Here is a 15,165-nt window from a genome sequence, read left to right on the forward strand (position 1 = left end):
CAATCTTGATTCCAGCTTGTGTTTCTTCCAGTCCAGTGTTTCTCATGATGTACTCTGCATATAAGTTAAATAAGCAGGGTGACAATATATAGCCTTGATGTACTCATTTTCCTATTTGGACCAGTCTGTTGTTCCATGTCCAGTTATAACTGTTGCTTCCTGACCTGCATACAGATTTCTCAAGAGGCAGGTCAGGTGGTCTGGTATTCCCATCTCTCTCAGAATTTTCCACAGTTTATTGTGATCCACACAGTCAAAGGCTTTGGCATAGTCAATAAAGCAGAAATAGATGTTTATTTTTGGAACTCTCTTGCTTTTTCCGTGATCCAGTGGATGTTGGCAATTTGATCTCTGGTTCCTCTGCCTTTTCTAAAACCAGCTTGAACATTAGGAAGTTCACGGTTTTCGTATTGCTGAAGCCTGGCTTGGAGAATTTTGAGCATGACTTTACTAGCATGTGAGATGAGTGCAATTGTGCGGTAGTTTGAGCATTCTTTGGCACTGCCTTTCTTTGGGATTGGAATGAAAACTGACCTTTTCCAGTCTGTGGCCACTGCTGAGTTTTCCAAATTTGCTGTCATGTTGAGTGCAGCACTTTCACAGCATCATCTTTCAGGATTTGAAACAGCTCAACTGGGATTCCATCACCTCCACTAGCTTTGTTCGTAGTGATGCTTTCCAAGGCCCACTTGACTTCACATTCCAGGATGTCTGGCTCTAGATTAGTGATCACATCATCGTGAGTATCCAGGTCGTTAAGATCTTTTTTGTACAGTTCTTCTGTGTATTCCTGCCACCTCTTCTTAATATCTTCTGCTTCTGTTAGGTCCAGACCATTTCTGTCCTTGATCGAGGCCATCTTTGTATGAAATGTTCCCTTGGTATCTCTAATTTTCTTGAAGAGATCTCTAGTCTTTCCCTTTCTGTTGTTTTCCTCTATTTCTTTGCATAGATCGCTGAGGAAGGCTTTCTTATCTCTCCTTGCTATTCTTTGGAACTCTGCATTCAGGTGCTTATGTCTTTCCTTTTCTCCTTTGCTTTTCACTTCTCTTCTTTTCACAGCTATTTGTAAGGCCTCCCCAGACAGCCATTTCGCTTTTTGCATTTCTTTTCCATGGGATGGTCTTGATCCTTGTCTCCTGTACAACCTCAATCCATAGTTCATCAGGCACTCTATCTGTCAGATCTAGGCCCTTAAATCTATTTCTCACTTCCACTGTATAATCATAAGGGATTTGATTTAGGTCATACCTGAATGGTCTAGTGGTTTTCCCTACTTTCTTCAATTTAAGTCTCAATTTGGTGATAAGGAGTTCATGATCTGAGCCACAGTCAGCTCCCGGTCTTGTTTTTGTTGACTGTATAGAGCTTCTCCATCTTTGGTTGCAAAGAATATAATCAATCTGATTTCGGTGTTGACCATCTGGTGATGTCCATGTGTAGAGTCTTCTCTTGTGTTGTTGGAAGAGGGTGTTTGCTATGACCAGTGTGTTCTCTTGGCAAAATCTATTAGCCTTTGCCCTGCTTCATTCCGTATTTCGAGGCCAAATTTACCTGTTACTGCAGGTGTTTCTTAACTTCCGACTTTTGCATTCCAGTCCCCTATAATGAAAAGGACATCTTTTTTGGGTGTTAGTTCTAAAAGATCTTATAGGTCTTCATAGCACCGTTCAACTTCAGCTTCTTCAGCGTTACTGGTTGGGGTATAGACTTGGATAACTGTGATATTCAATGGTTTGCCTTGGAAACAAACAGAGATCATTCTGTTGTTTTCGAGACTGCATCCAAGTACTGCATTTTGGACTCTTTTGTTGACCATGATGGCTAATCCATTTCTTCTAGGGATTCCTGCCCACAGTAGTAGTTATAATGGTCATCTGAGTTAAATTCACCCATTCCAGTCCATTTTAGTTCGCTGACTGCTAGAAAAGAAAAGCTTCTACAGAACAAAGAATGTCATTATGAAAATGTGAATGCACCCTCCTGAAAGGGAAAAGAGGTCTTAAAAGCATATAACAATAAGGGGTTAATACCCCAAATATAAAGAGAACTAATACAACTCAACAATGACAACAAGAAATGTCAAACAACCTGAATTTTTAAAATGGGTTGAGGATCTGAAGAGTCATTTTTCCAAGGAAGATGTACAGAGGAGCTCGGCATCACTAATCATCAGAGAAATGAAAATCAAAACCACACTGAGCTATCACCTCACACCTGTTAGAACAGCTGTTATTGAAAAGAAAAGAAACATAAGCGTTGGACAGAATGTGGAGAACAGGAAACACTCGTGGCTACTGGCAGAAACACAGTCAGTGCCGCGACTTTAGTAAAGAGCATGGAGGCTCCTCAAGAAACAAACAAACAAAAAAAGACGACCATATAATCCAGCAGTTCCACGCTTGGGTACTCATCCCAAAACAAGCAAAAACACTAATTCAAAACACATATATAACATGCAGCCCATGTTCAGCATTGTCTACAACAGCTGAGATACGGAGGCAACCGGCGTGTCTATTAGCAGACGCATGGATAAAGATAAGGTGGGGTGTGTGTGCCACACCACGTCTTTACCCCTTCTCTATATAATGGAATATCACGCAGTCACGAAAAAGAGTGGAACTCTGCCATTTGCCACAACATGGATGGACCTAGAGGGTATTAAGTAGTAAAATAAGTCGGGTGGAAAGAGACAAATACCATAGGATTTCACTCACATGTGGAATCCAAACCAAACGAAATTAAACAGAAACCCATAGATATGCGGAACAGATCAGTGGCTACCAGAGGAGAAGGGGTGGTGGGCACGAGCTGAGTGCAGGGGAGAGCTACATGGGGAAGGGAGGCAACTGGGCCTCTGGTGGTGATCACTCTGCAGTGCACACAGGTTCCAAACTAAAATGTCGTGCACCTGAAACTTTCAGATATTAAAAAAACAATGATGGAAGGGGAGAAAGGAGGGAGGAGGAAGCTTCTGTAGTTTAAAAGGGGCTTAACAGGTACAGCCCCCTATTCAATGAGCCTTCTTCAGATCTGACTTCAAAGAACCAACTGTAAAGAAAATTTTCAACTGAAAAATTTAAGCATGGATTAGCTGTTTGGTGATATGAAGACATCAGCATCAACTTTAGCACGTGATAAAGCTACTCCTGAGGTCTATTCGAGAGCTGTGTCTTTGGGCAATGCAGTGCCGTGCGTGACAGATGAAATCTGACGGGGTTGTGCAGGGGAGGGCGGGGTCACAGAAGCAGCGAGAGGAGCTCGGAGCTGCTTGTCGGAGCCCAGCGAGGCGTGCGCGGGCGTCCGTCCTACAAGGCTCTCTGCTTGTTCCCTGACTGACATCTTACGTGACTCCGTTTAAAGCACACGGTGCAGCTGGGAAGACAACGTATATAAAAAGATACCCGACACTGCAGCTTAGCGCAGGGAAAACCACAGCCCAGAGATGCCGTTAGTAAGGGCCACGGAGAGAGAAGCATCTCCGGCGGGTGTTCCGGAAGCCGCGCACCTCGGAGTGTGCGGAGCGCGAGGGGCCAGTGATGCGGGCGGGGGGAGCTGAACCCGGGGCGGGGACCCTACAGACACAGGGGCCGGCCACCTGCCGCCTGAGACGGTATTTCTCTCTTCCCGGTTCCAACATCCGGGGCAGAGGCAGTCGACAAACGGGGCTTGTGTTAGGCCAGGGGCGATGAGGAAGGAGCCAGAGAAAGGGCGCTCACATCGGCGGGGTGGGCACACGCGGCAGGGGCGGTGGCGTCAGCACCATGGATAGGGGCAGGGGGTCCACACACAGGCCTCTGCCTGCCCATCGCGGGCCAGGCTCGCCGTCGACAGCATGTGGACAGCGGTGGTGGGTTGAGCGGGGCCAGATCAGGGAGCACAGTGGCCCTGGAGACCACCGACCGCACTGGGGAACGACGGGCAGTGGGAAGCGGCAAGGCCAGCGAGAGGGGCTCCAGGGGAGCCTGTGGTTTAGAGCTCCCCGCAGGCCGCCCACCAGGACCAGCTGAGCCCAGTGCGCCTTCTCCCCCGGGACGGGAGTGGCCGATGACCACCTAACCCTTGCCCGCAGTCACAGCTCTGCACCCCTCCAGCTGCAGCACCACAGCGGCCGTCTGGACAAAGGGGCTGAGGAGAGAGCCAGCAGCGGAAGGGCACAACGTGGGCAACAGGGGACTCACAGCGGCTTCAGTGGCCTCTGCTGGGGGGGGGGGGAGCGCTAACTGGACAGGCTCGCAGTGTTTTCTGTTAATCCGCTACCTGCTTGATGATATGATTTGCATATCTTCAGAGGGGAAGTCAGACTTGATCCCAATCTCACTTCACATTTTACGGTCTCAGGGAAAGGCTGCTAGAAGAGATGAGGGCCCCGGGCGTCGCAGAGACCAGGCCGGGCCAGCGGTCATCGGTCCCCCAGCGATGACTGCTGTGGGGCTGACTCACACCAGGGTGCTGGGGTGTGGCTTGGGGGTCGGTCACTTCATAGGCCCAAGTTCCCTGCAGCAACTGGGACGGCACTTAGGCTGGGGTCTCCTGGGGACCCGTGATACCCACAGACCAAGCAGCTGAGCATGAGCTGGCCCAGGAGAGGCGTGGAAGCAGTGACGTCCTTCATGGCCAACCCTGCAGACACCGTGTGGGCCCGATGGGCCTGTGACCCTCCCCCAGCATCCTTATCAACAAGGCCAGGGAGCAGCGAGGCTGCCAGGGCAGAAGACCCACACACTGAGCCCCGAGTCGGACACTCCTCCCCACAGGACCAGCCTGGCTACCTCCCACACCCCACCCCTCTCTAAGGGGGAGCCCCGGGTAGGGCAAGAGACCCTCGAAGGTCCAGCCTAGGCAGGTGCCAGAGAAAGACTGGAGCCTCCGAAAAGGCGCAGGGTGCTTACCATCGTCTGTGACCGGGGCGTCTCTGGGGTCCGCAGGCGAAGGCCATCTCTGGGGGGCCGCCGGCGCCGCCGACAGGACCCGGGGCGCTCTCCAAGGCGCACGCACAAGGCCGCGGGGCGCGGGGTCGCCGTCCCTGGAGGGCGCAGGGGCCTTCCGGGCTGCGTAGGCGCCCAGTGCAGCCACCAGACGCTGCCTGTCCACCCCGCCGGCCACTTTGGGGCTGAGCTCGTCTGGCTGGAGCCGGCGGAGCGTGCGCAGGGGGCGGCCCCCTGCGAGGTCGGCGCGCGCCGCGGGAGCGTAGGTCAGACCGGACGTCTGGGCCACGAAGGTTAGCATGCTGTCGGCCAGGGGGTCCTCACCCTGCAGGGGCGGGGGACAAACGGAGTGAGCGCCCATCGCCAGCCACGCCCGGGAGTGGCCCCGGAGCGCGCCCAGGTTCGCCTCCACCGATGGGCGGGCGCGTCCGCGGTCCTCCCGCAGTCTTAACACAGCAGCTTTACCAAAGCGCAGCCCGGGCGCCGGGAGCCTCGGCCCATCCGTGCGCTCCGGCACGGACACCACCTGTCTGCCGCCCGCACACCTGCACCCCTTCCCGGCTCCCTTCCCGCAGGCAGCGGCTCATCCACGTCCTTCTCCCGCGTGTTCAGACGCTTCCTGTAGGGCAGCCCCGCGCAGCCTTTGGCGTCTGCTTCTTGCAAGAAGTGGGCTTCGCTGGTGGCTCAGCTGGTAAAGAGTCTGCCTGCAGTGCGGGAGACCTTCCGTTCCAGGAAGATCCCCTGGAGAAGGCAAAGGCTACCCACTCCAGTATTCTGGCCTGGAGAATTTCACGGGCTGTGTAGTCCGCGAGGTCGCAGAGTCCCACACGACTGAGCGAGTGTCGCTTCCCCTCACTTCTCGCCCGACCATGCCCACCCCAGCTGCGCCAGCAGGCAGCGGTAGGTGCCGCGCTCCCTTGTACCCCTGAAGTCTGCTCTAAGGACAGAGGAAGCGCTTGTGTTTTCATTCATCAGTTGGGGAACCTTTGGGTCCCTTTCCGCCTTGGGGCTGATGTGAGGAACGCTGCTGTGAACCGCCCTGTACAAGCCTCTGTGTGGACGTGGGTTCCTCCTCCTGGCTGACGGCTGGGCGGCCCTGCGCTGACTATGCAGGAGCCGCGGACCGCGTTCCCGCCTGCAGGCTTGCTGTCCGCGGTCGCCGTCTTACCGCAGTGACCCCTGTCTGCCTCCGGCCGCCTGCGCGGTGAGGAGGCCGCGGAGCGATGCCGACCTCTTCTCCCGTGCTGTGTGTCGGCCGGGAAGGTCTGCCTAGGCCTCTCCCCGCCCCGGGGTTTGCTGTGGCTCCGCAGAGGGGCTCCCCAGGGCTGCACCCTGTGTCTGACGTCTCTGTTTCCCTGCAGCTCCCTTCTTCCCTGGTCACTGAAACCCACTTTGGATCCGATCCGTTTGGCAGTGCTGCCCAGCCGGCGACGCTGCCGGGGCCCCTGGTTTCACACACACAGTGCGGATCCAGGCCTTTCCCTGGCCTCCCCTGCCTTCCCTCCTCACTCAGGACACTCTCCCAGGAGGGTGTGGTCTCATCACATTCTGATTTGCCCACAGAACAAGGCCCAGTTTCCTCACCTTGAGGGCGGCTGTAAAAACCTTAGAAGTCTTAGTGTCCTGCCTCTGACACGGCGCCATCAAAAGTTCATGGACAAACAGTAATTTCCCACTAGGGTCTGACTTAGCGTGGCCTTCACCGTGCACTCCGGGTGGGGTGCGGGGTCCGCAAGCTCTCAGAATCTCGGGCTTCCTGTTCTCCACGTGCCCCTCCATTGGGGCACAGTATTGGGCCAGGGGTGCGTGCCTGGGGACCTAGCTAAGACGTTTAGCCACCACTGAACCTACGACGGTGGTTCAGACTCCCAAGGCTGCTGTCTGTTTCTATCAGTGACCCTGGGGCTTAGCCCACAGCACGGATCTGGGGGCAGTGAGCCTGGATCCGGAACCCCGGGCTCTGCACGCTGCTCCCCTTTCTCACATAGGAACCTGGGCCAATCGCTTGACGTTTTGACGCTTGGTCTTCCTCTGTTACAGGAGATTGACCATCACCTGTCTCACTGCGTTTATTTCTAAAATGATGCAACTGCGCTGTGCTTAGTCACTCAGTTGTGTCCGACTCTGCGAGTCCATGGACGGCAGCCCTCCAGGCTCCTCTGTCCGTGGGGATTCACCAGGCAAGAATGCTGGAGTGGGTTGCCCTCCTCCAGGGGCTCTTCCCGACTCAGGGATCGAGCCCAGGTCTCCTGCATTGCAGGCAGATTCTTTACCAGCTGAGCCACCAGGGATGTAATGTAGTTGTCATAAAAATGTTTAATTCCATCCAAGTGCTGGCTGAAATCAACTGCTTTTCCTTTAGAGGGAGAAAAGATCCACAAGGGAAAGACGGACGGGAGGAGACAAGACGTCTCCACAGCAAACAGCCCTCGCACTTCTGCACAAACTGGGTACAAGTCTCAATCTCAAGTTCAGCTGAACTCCCGCTGAGCAAGGCTGCCTAGGAAGGCCTGGGGTCCCAGCGCGGGGCTGGACGGCCTCTGAGAGGCTCATCAACCTGCCAGAAGCACCGGCTCTCTATGTGCGAAGGCAGCTTCTGCTCGAAGGGCCTTCCGTTACGGTCAGTGGAGAGGGGGGTGGAGGCCCCGCGGGCCCTCCAGGTGAGTGACCGTCAGGCCAGCGAGCTCTGGGACTGACCGTGATGAACAGCCTGTGGGGTCCTGTGTGCTCTGAGCCAGGTTAAGGTGAAGAGGGAGAGAGGGTTTTAGCAGGCAGACTGTGAAATAATAGAAACGCCAGCTCTCCCAAGTCATGCCGGGTCCTGTGGGGGCCCTGGTGTTGGGGACTGTGCACCCCACCGCCAGGTGCCCAGGCCGGCATGGGTCAGGGGCAGAGAGAGTCCTCACGGTAACCCCGTCTGTGGCTTCATGTCCTGACTGAGCGAGCGAGCAGAGGGCGCTGGCCCCTGGCTCGGACCCTACTTCTGCTCTCAGTGACCTTTGCCCTAATGGGTCATCTAACTCCAAGTCCAGTGGGGGTGGCCGTGGCACCCAGCACAGACATGGAGGGGCTCCCGCTTCCTCGCGGCTTGCCTCTGGCCCGCTCACACCAGTGATGTTGCTCTCTTTACCATCTCACACCTGCGCGTCCTATAAGACTCAGGGACCCAGGCACAAGCCCTGGGGCAGCAATCTGGTGGACTCTGTCCACTCGCACCTCTGAGTCAGTAAGATTCTGGGACAGTTCTCAAAGCCCTGTTTTGAAGGTGTTTTAAACTTCAATTCAACAGAACTATGACCTTAGGTTCCCTAAGATAATGCTGAGTAATCGTTAAGACAACAGTTGCCCAAATCAGGAGATTAGCAACTGAAAAGCATGAGAACTGGCCAGGCTCCAGCCAGCAGCAGCAGCAGCAGCAGCATCACAGCCATCACAGCCATCAGCATCAGCAGCATCACAGCATCACCAGCATCACCAGCATCACAGCCATCAGCAGCATCACCAGCGTCACAGCCACCAACGCTGCTCTGTGCTGAGCTCTGGACCATGGTCTACATTTTGGGGAGGGGGACGGGGGGAGAAGGATGTCTCAAACATGGGCCCGTCTTCAAACAGCTTGCCGACTGAAATGGAATCAAGTCACAGACTTGGTAGTGGAAAGAGTGTCAAAGAGGTTTGGTGACAGGCAGCTTGGAAGGCAGTGGTCATCCTGAGCTGGGGAACCACGGCCGCTTCCTGGAGCCACAGTTCGCGCCACTTCCTTGCCTGGACATCTCCCCTTGCCCCGAGCCGTGCCGGGGCTGGGGTCCTGGAGCCGAAAGTCGGGCTCCTTCCTCCCATGGAAGTCCGCCGGCCCCAGTCCCAGATCACTCAATTACGAGTTCAGCCTGCCAGAGCCTGCAGGCTCTCAGGTGCCACAAGCCAGCAGACGCTGAGTGAAGGAGATTTCTGTGTATACACTGGTCACTCACGCTCGTCAGATATTCCCTTGTGCCAAGCATCCAAAACAAACTAGGAAGCCCAAATTGGGCCATCTTTTGACCACATAACAAACATTGCCTCCAGTTTGTCTCACAGCCTGAAGGCAGCATTGACAAGCACGCTGATCAAGACACGCTTGCTGCGGGCGTGACGAAGCATGAAGCGGTGGGGCTGTCCACAGGCTGCCCAGCGAGGCGGCCCCACAGTGCACGGGGGCAGCAAGGTCTGGGGGCTGGAGGGAGCCTCAAAGCTCCCGCTTCCAGAGCATTAATGGGGTGCTCGCCCTGCCTTCTTGCGCTCAGGCCATAGAGGGCGAAGCTAGCCAGCTGCTCCTGGTCTCTCTCAGCACAGTGGAGGGGCTGTCAGTGCGGCACACTTCAGGCTCTACGTGCCCAGCCCGCTTCCCGCGCTGGTAGCTGGCAGGTGTCCTTCCTGCTGACAGCGCTGTCCCCAGGGCAGCGTTCCTCCGTCCAGAGCCCCACGCTGGCCCCTCTCTGACCACGGTGCCTGTGCTGTCTCTGCTGTGCGTGCTATCAGCTTCTAGAGCTCACAAAATCTGAGGTTGAAGAGGTGTTTAATTCCAAACCACAGGGGCGACGATTTCCCCAGGAGGCTTACAGCAATGTGAACCCTGGGTGTTCAGTTCGGAACGTCTGCCCGTGATGTCACATTAAGTGGCTTGGAACTGGTCTCAAAGACCACGGACGACAGGAAGCGTGTGTGGTGTCGCCCCCCCGCCGCCCTCCCTCACCTCTGCTCCAGCACACCCTCCTCCCGCTCTGTCCTCCTCAGCTGCACCCACAGCCTCACGCCTGGGGTCAGAAGGCTCAGGGGATGCTCCGAGGCAGGCAGCCGCTGCCTCCTGTGCGCCCAGGTCAGCGCGAGGTGGGCACAGGCGTGCCGCCTGCAGAGTCCGCCCGGAGGACTCAGGATGACGGTCGCAGCATGGGTGGCATTTTCCGAGCGCCAGGGCCAGGCCAGGCTTTGACTTGACGCTCTCAGCCACCCTCGCGTAGAGACATGACTACCCTCATTTCCTGGATTAGGAGACAAGCTCTCCGGGAAGGGGGTCCCAGCTGGGATGCGGCCCCAGGCCTAGCTTCCGGCAGAGCCCCAGAGACGCAGGCCCAACCGGCAGACTGCCCGCTGGAAAATGCAGAACTGGGCTCAGCGGGTCTGGAGGAGGCAACTCGGGGACCTTGTTTCGGCTTAAAAGGAATAAACATGTGGAAGCTGAACAACAACTCCAGGCCCGAGCTCTGTGCTTCCCACCTGACTGCAGTTTTCCTCCGAGGCTTTGTGCCCTTGCCGTCACGCACTTTTCTTCCACATGAGCTAAAAACCTCACGGCGGGTGTTAATTATTTTGCCTTAAACATCCAATTGTTTCTGTCCAGAAATTTACATGTATTATGTGGGTTTCTCATTCCTGGCTGCTCGCCAGTTTACTATTTCTGGTTGTTTTCTTCCCCTTAGCAGATACTGGTGTCTCTGCGTCAATCTTCTTTGAGCTGAAGAATGTCTGTCAGCATGTCTGAGGCATGAGGCTTCCAGACACAGGCTCTCCCCGCTCGCCCTACGGCTGTGAACGGTGCAGGATTCAAGTCGACAGGGTTTTGTCCCCTTTCTGTTGGTTCCACTGTTTTCTGGTCTGCTAATGAGACGCCAGACGTCGTCCTTATAAACAGCCCCCGGATGTAAGGCATCTGTTTACCTGAAGACACCGCTAAGATTTTCTCTTTATCTGCGGCTTTCCCCTGGTTGCTTATGATATGCCTGGATTTTGTTTTCTCTGTATTTATCCCGCTTGAGGCTCAGTATGTTTCCTGCATCTGTGTTTTGATTAGCTTTATCAGTTTTGGGAAAAACACCAGCCGCTACTTCTTAAACCGTTTCTTCTGCTTCCTCCTCTTCCTCTTTCCCACGTAGGGTCCCAAACACACAGGCTAGCCCGCTTGACACGGCACCCCGTGGCTCGGGGGCTTTGTCCCACTTCGCACTCTTCCTCTGTGCTTTTTCTTTTACTTCTGACCATGTCTACTGACCTGACTTGAAATTCACTGATGCTTCTCTCTGCTGTGGCTAGTCTATCGTTAAGCTCCTCGGACGAGTTCTTCACCTCGGATCTTCCTTTAATTTCTAGCATTTCCATTTGCTTCTTTTCACTGTTTCCATCTCCTGCTGTGATTTTCCATTTGTTCACTTATGTTTTTTCACCTTTCCCACTCAATCCTTTAACGTATTTACCTTACTTATTAAGATGACCTTTTCTAGTGATCCCAACACCTGAGTCATACCTGGCTCTCCCCCTGCCAACTCTTTACTCTCTCGACCAGAATGACGTTTTGTTGATCCTTCACGCATCTCCCGACTTCTGACTGTATGTTGGGTCAGTCATACATAACTGGGATTGTACGTTTGGCTGTTGCATGAATAAGCAATGGAGACCAAAGCAAATCATATTTAACCCTTCTTCTCTCCATCCGAGTCCATGGAATCTGTCACTGAAATGGGTGAGGACTTTGTTGCCGAGTCGGTCAGATTCGGTCACTCCTCCCCACAGTAACGCTGAGGGCAGGCTCAGGGCTCAAGTGCAAGCTGGAGTCAGCCTTGAGCGCCGCCTCATGCTTTGCAGACAGCCGCCAGCTTTCTGAACCTGGAGCTCTCTCTGAGTCACAGCCCCACACGACATGTGCAAGAAACTTCTTTCCCTGGCTTTCTGCACCCTACACATCAATCTTTCTCCACCATGCTGCCTCATCCAAAGCCTTCAAGGGGGGAGGTGTGCTCAGCAGGGCTTGGCGCCCCTTGGAAGGCCATCTCTCAGCGCCAGTCCCTTCTCCCAGCTCCTGTCTTGGGCACTCGGTGCTCTGTGCAGCCTGACTCTGGGCTCTACCCTCACGCTAGTCTCCACTGAAAACAGCTCCTTAAAAACCTCAGCACATTCTCCCTGCATGCCCCCATGGTCCCTGCCTCCAGGGAAGTCTCTGGGTCTCTTCTTCCCTAGAAGGATCTCCTCCCTTTCTGAATTTAGTTCATTCAGGGTTCTTTATATTCTCAGCTCCCTGGGCTTTTTCCCTTAAGGCTATGGTTTAGCAGCTCACCTGGCTTGTTCCTATTGTCAGAGTGGACTAGGGTGGCCTCTTGACATTCTGCCCTTTGAGATAATCCAAACATCTTCAACTGCTGACTTCTGGTTGTTCATCCAACGCCCATCCTCTGGGAAGCCCCTGACCCCACGTGCTCATCGGGCTCGAGTTCAGCCAGTCATTAGTACTAAACGACACAGTTCAGCACAATAAATTCACAGCTCTTCTCTGACGATCGTGACAGCTGCATGTCTGATGACGATCATGACAGCTGCATGTCTGATGACGCTCGTGGCAGTTACATGTCTGATGACGATCGTGACAGCTGCATGTTTGCTGACGCGTACACAGGAAAGATGATGCATAGAGCAGTCCACTGGACACTGGTTGCATCATCAGTGTAGAAAGCTTACGCTTCCAGCTGAGATATGTCATCAGCTGACGGGGCTGTGGAGATCAGCCAGCACCGCCCAAAGCCCTGGCCGGGTCTGCACCAACGCTCCTCACACCAGAGTCCACGTCAGCTCATCGGAGACATGACCAGGGCTTTCTCCTCAGTTAAACTCTGGACAGAGAAGATAATTTCTAGGCTTTTGCACCTTTCTTACATATCAAGAAGCATCTATCTCACACAGACTAAAAACGCCCGAGCCAGAAGCCAGTGTGGAGAAGCCACTGTCAACACAGCATAGCAATACCCGAGCCTAAGCCGCCGAGCGCGCCTTTTCTGAACCATGCTTGTGACCGTCGTGCTCAAACAGCTGCGTGGTGAGATGAGCGCAGAGCCCGTCACTCAAACTGGGCGCTTCTGAGAGGGGAGGGCCCGCTGGACTGCAGGGGGATCAGCCCAACCCAGCACCGCCCACGCAGGAGCCTGGGCGCCGCCATTCCTGGCTGGGCATTCCAAAGACCGCGGAAGCCAGGCCTGCTGGCCGGTGGCGGCTGCTGAAGGCGGCTGGACAGGACCGTGGTGTGTCCGCGGCCGTGTGTCCTGAGACAGAGAGGCCTGGGGCACGGGCGTCCTCTCGCGGGCAGCCCAGGGCGCAGGGCGCAGCCCCCGGAGGAATGACCGGTGCCAGCAGAGAGCGGCGGCTCCCCCTTGATGGGGTGGGTGCCGGACAGCCAGCCGGGGCTGGGCCCTCTGAGCTGGGGCCGGCGCTGAGGCTCTGCGTAAATCCCAGGGTCAGAGCCTGGGCTCCGAGAGGCGGGCAGAGCTGAGCGCGCGTTCCCGGGCTTCGCCACGGCCCCTCCCAGAGGACCGAGGCCCCGCCTCCCACGCCCCGCCGGGCCGCCGTCACCCCTAACCCCGGTCTCCTGGGCGCCGACAGCCACCCGCGGTCCAGGGGGCAACGCTGCCCACGTGTGTTTCCAGTTCTGGTGCCAGAGCTCACGCCACAGAGGGCCCAAAACTGAATGAGAAACGGGCCGACGGGCTCGGGACTGACCTCCACGGGCCGCCGCGCCCGCGGGGACTTGGGCTCAAGGCTTCATTCGGCGCCACCAACACCTCAGCAGGAAGGCCCGTCCAGCTGCTTCGCGGGGAGACTTGACCAGAACGTCTTCCGCGCAGACTTCTCCCGCGCCTGTCGCTGCGCCGCGTCCCCGCCTCCCCATCGCGCGCACTCCACGCGGGTCGCTCATTACCGACGGCTCGCGCCCGCCGCCCAGGCACCCGCCCCGGGGTCCCCACAGCCGAGTCGGGACGCCCACGGCCGGAGCCAAGGCCGGGCTGGTAAAGACTCGCCAGGCCCCTGGAGGGAGCCCCAGACGATTGCTGTTTTACGTTCTCAAATCCCCAGCATCAAGAGGGCGAGGAGCGAGGCTGGCTTCCTGCTGTGAGAGGAGACGGAGTCCATCCCGGCCTGCGGTGTGCCGGGCAGCGGCCTCGCCCCTGGGTGCTGGGCGGGCTGGGGCACAGATCAGATTTTCTTCGTGAGCAGGCCGTGCCCCTGTGAGTCTCTCGTGGAGCCAAGCACGCCTCTGAGCATCCAGCAGATGGCTTTCAGACTTGACCTGGTTTCCGTTTTGTCTCTAAAACAGGGATGACTATTTGTAGAAACTGCAGTGAACTGAGCCCTGGGCTGAGAGCTTCATCCTCCCACTGACGTCCCGACCATCACTGCCCAACGTCACGGCAGGATCTGGGAGGACAGAGAAGGGGCGTGGCCTCCCGAGGCGGCACAGCGCCGGCGGAGGAGCCGCAGCGTCGGAACCTGGGGCACCTCGGGCGCTGCCCTCCGTCGGCCCCCAGGACAGGGTCTTGGCGTCGATGCAGCCCCACGGTACCCAGCTCGGTGTCTGCTTCACAGAAAGTGCAAGGTGGAAACCCGAGTTTAACATTAAGATACACAGTGTGGTGCTCGCTTCTGCAGCCCTGCATGCATGCTAAGTCGCTTCAGTCGTGTTCGACTCTGTGCGGCCCTATGGACAGCAGCCCTCCAGGCTCCGCCGTGCACGGGATTCTCCAGGCAAGAATGCTGGAGTGGGCTGCCGCATCCGCTGAAATACAGAGTGTCCATGCGGCCGGGCCAGTAGGGGTGCGGCCTGCGCAGAGGAGCTCGCAGGCGGGAGCTTTCAACCCGCCCCCCGCCCCTCCCCCCTCAGGCGGCTCCCCGGAGCAGGGGGCTTCGGGCTGGAGTGGGGATGCAGACCCTCCCTCTTTGTGCGATTCCCCTCCCGGCCCTGCGGTTCGGCCGCCCCGCGCCCCACACGGCCGCCCTGCATGGCCCCAGAGCCCGAAGCCGGGAGGGGCCTGAGAACCGGGCTGATGAGGGCCGCTCGGGCTGCGGAACCCAGGGAACCGAGTCAGCGCCCCTTCTCCGGGAGCTACGAACAGGGAAGAGCTGCCGACCGTGAGGCTGCGGAAAGGGGCGTGTTTGCCACCAACACGCAGCGCCGAGCTGGCCAGAGGGACACAGCGCTGCGGAGTGGCCCAACCTCCCTCCGGGGCCCTGGGCGCGGCCTGGGGCGGGGCTGGGCGAGTGACCGGACCAAAGCTCGAGGTGTTCATCCGCCTTCCGGGCGGCCTCTGGGTCAGACCCAAGGCCGAGTTCTGCAGGCGGCGCCGCCCTCCCGAGCACGCGGACCTGGGTGCTGCCCCCAGAGTCCCTCCTCGGGATGCGTGAGGGCCCCGGACGCCACCTCTAGGCCCTGCTGCCCCAGGCAAGT

General features: G+C 56.8%; 1 protein-coding gene across 1 annotated transcript in view; it reads right to left on the reverse strand.

Annotated features, from left to right (window-relative positions):
- PTPRN2 (protein tyrosine phosphatase receptor type N2) overlaps nt 1–15,165 on the reverse strand; it is a 624,228-nt gene that overhangs the window by 394,686 nt on the left and 214,377 nt on the right. Inside the window, exon 6 of the mRNA XM_069587259.1 lies at nt 4,893–5,253. Within this exon, the coding sequence (XP_069443360.1) occupies nt 4,893–5,253 (361 nt within the window). The remainder of the gene's footprint in view (nt 1–4,892; nt 5,254–15,165) is intronic.

The sequence above is a fragment of the Ovis canadensis genome, chromosome 4 (assembly GCF_042477335.2).
Source record: "Ovis canadensis isolate MfBH-ARS-UI-01 breed Bighorn chromosome 4, ARS-UI_OviCan_v2, whole genome shotgun sequence".
Classification (NCBI taxonomy): domain Eukaryota; kingdom Metazoa; phylum Chordata; class Mammalia; order Artiodactyla; family Bovidae; genus Ovis; species Ovis canadensis.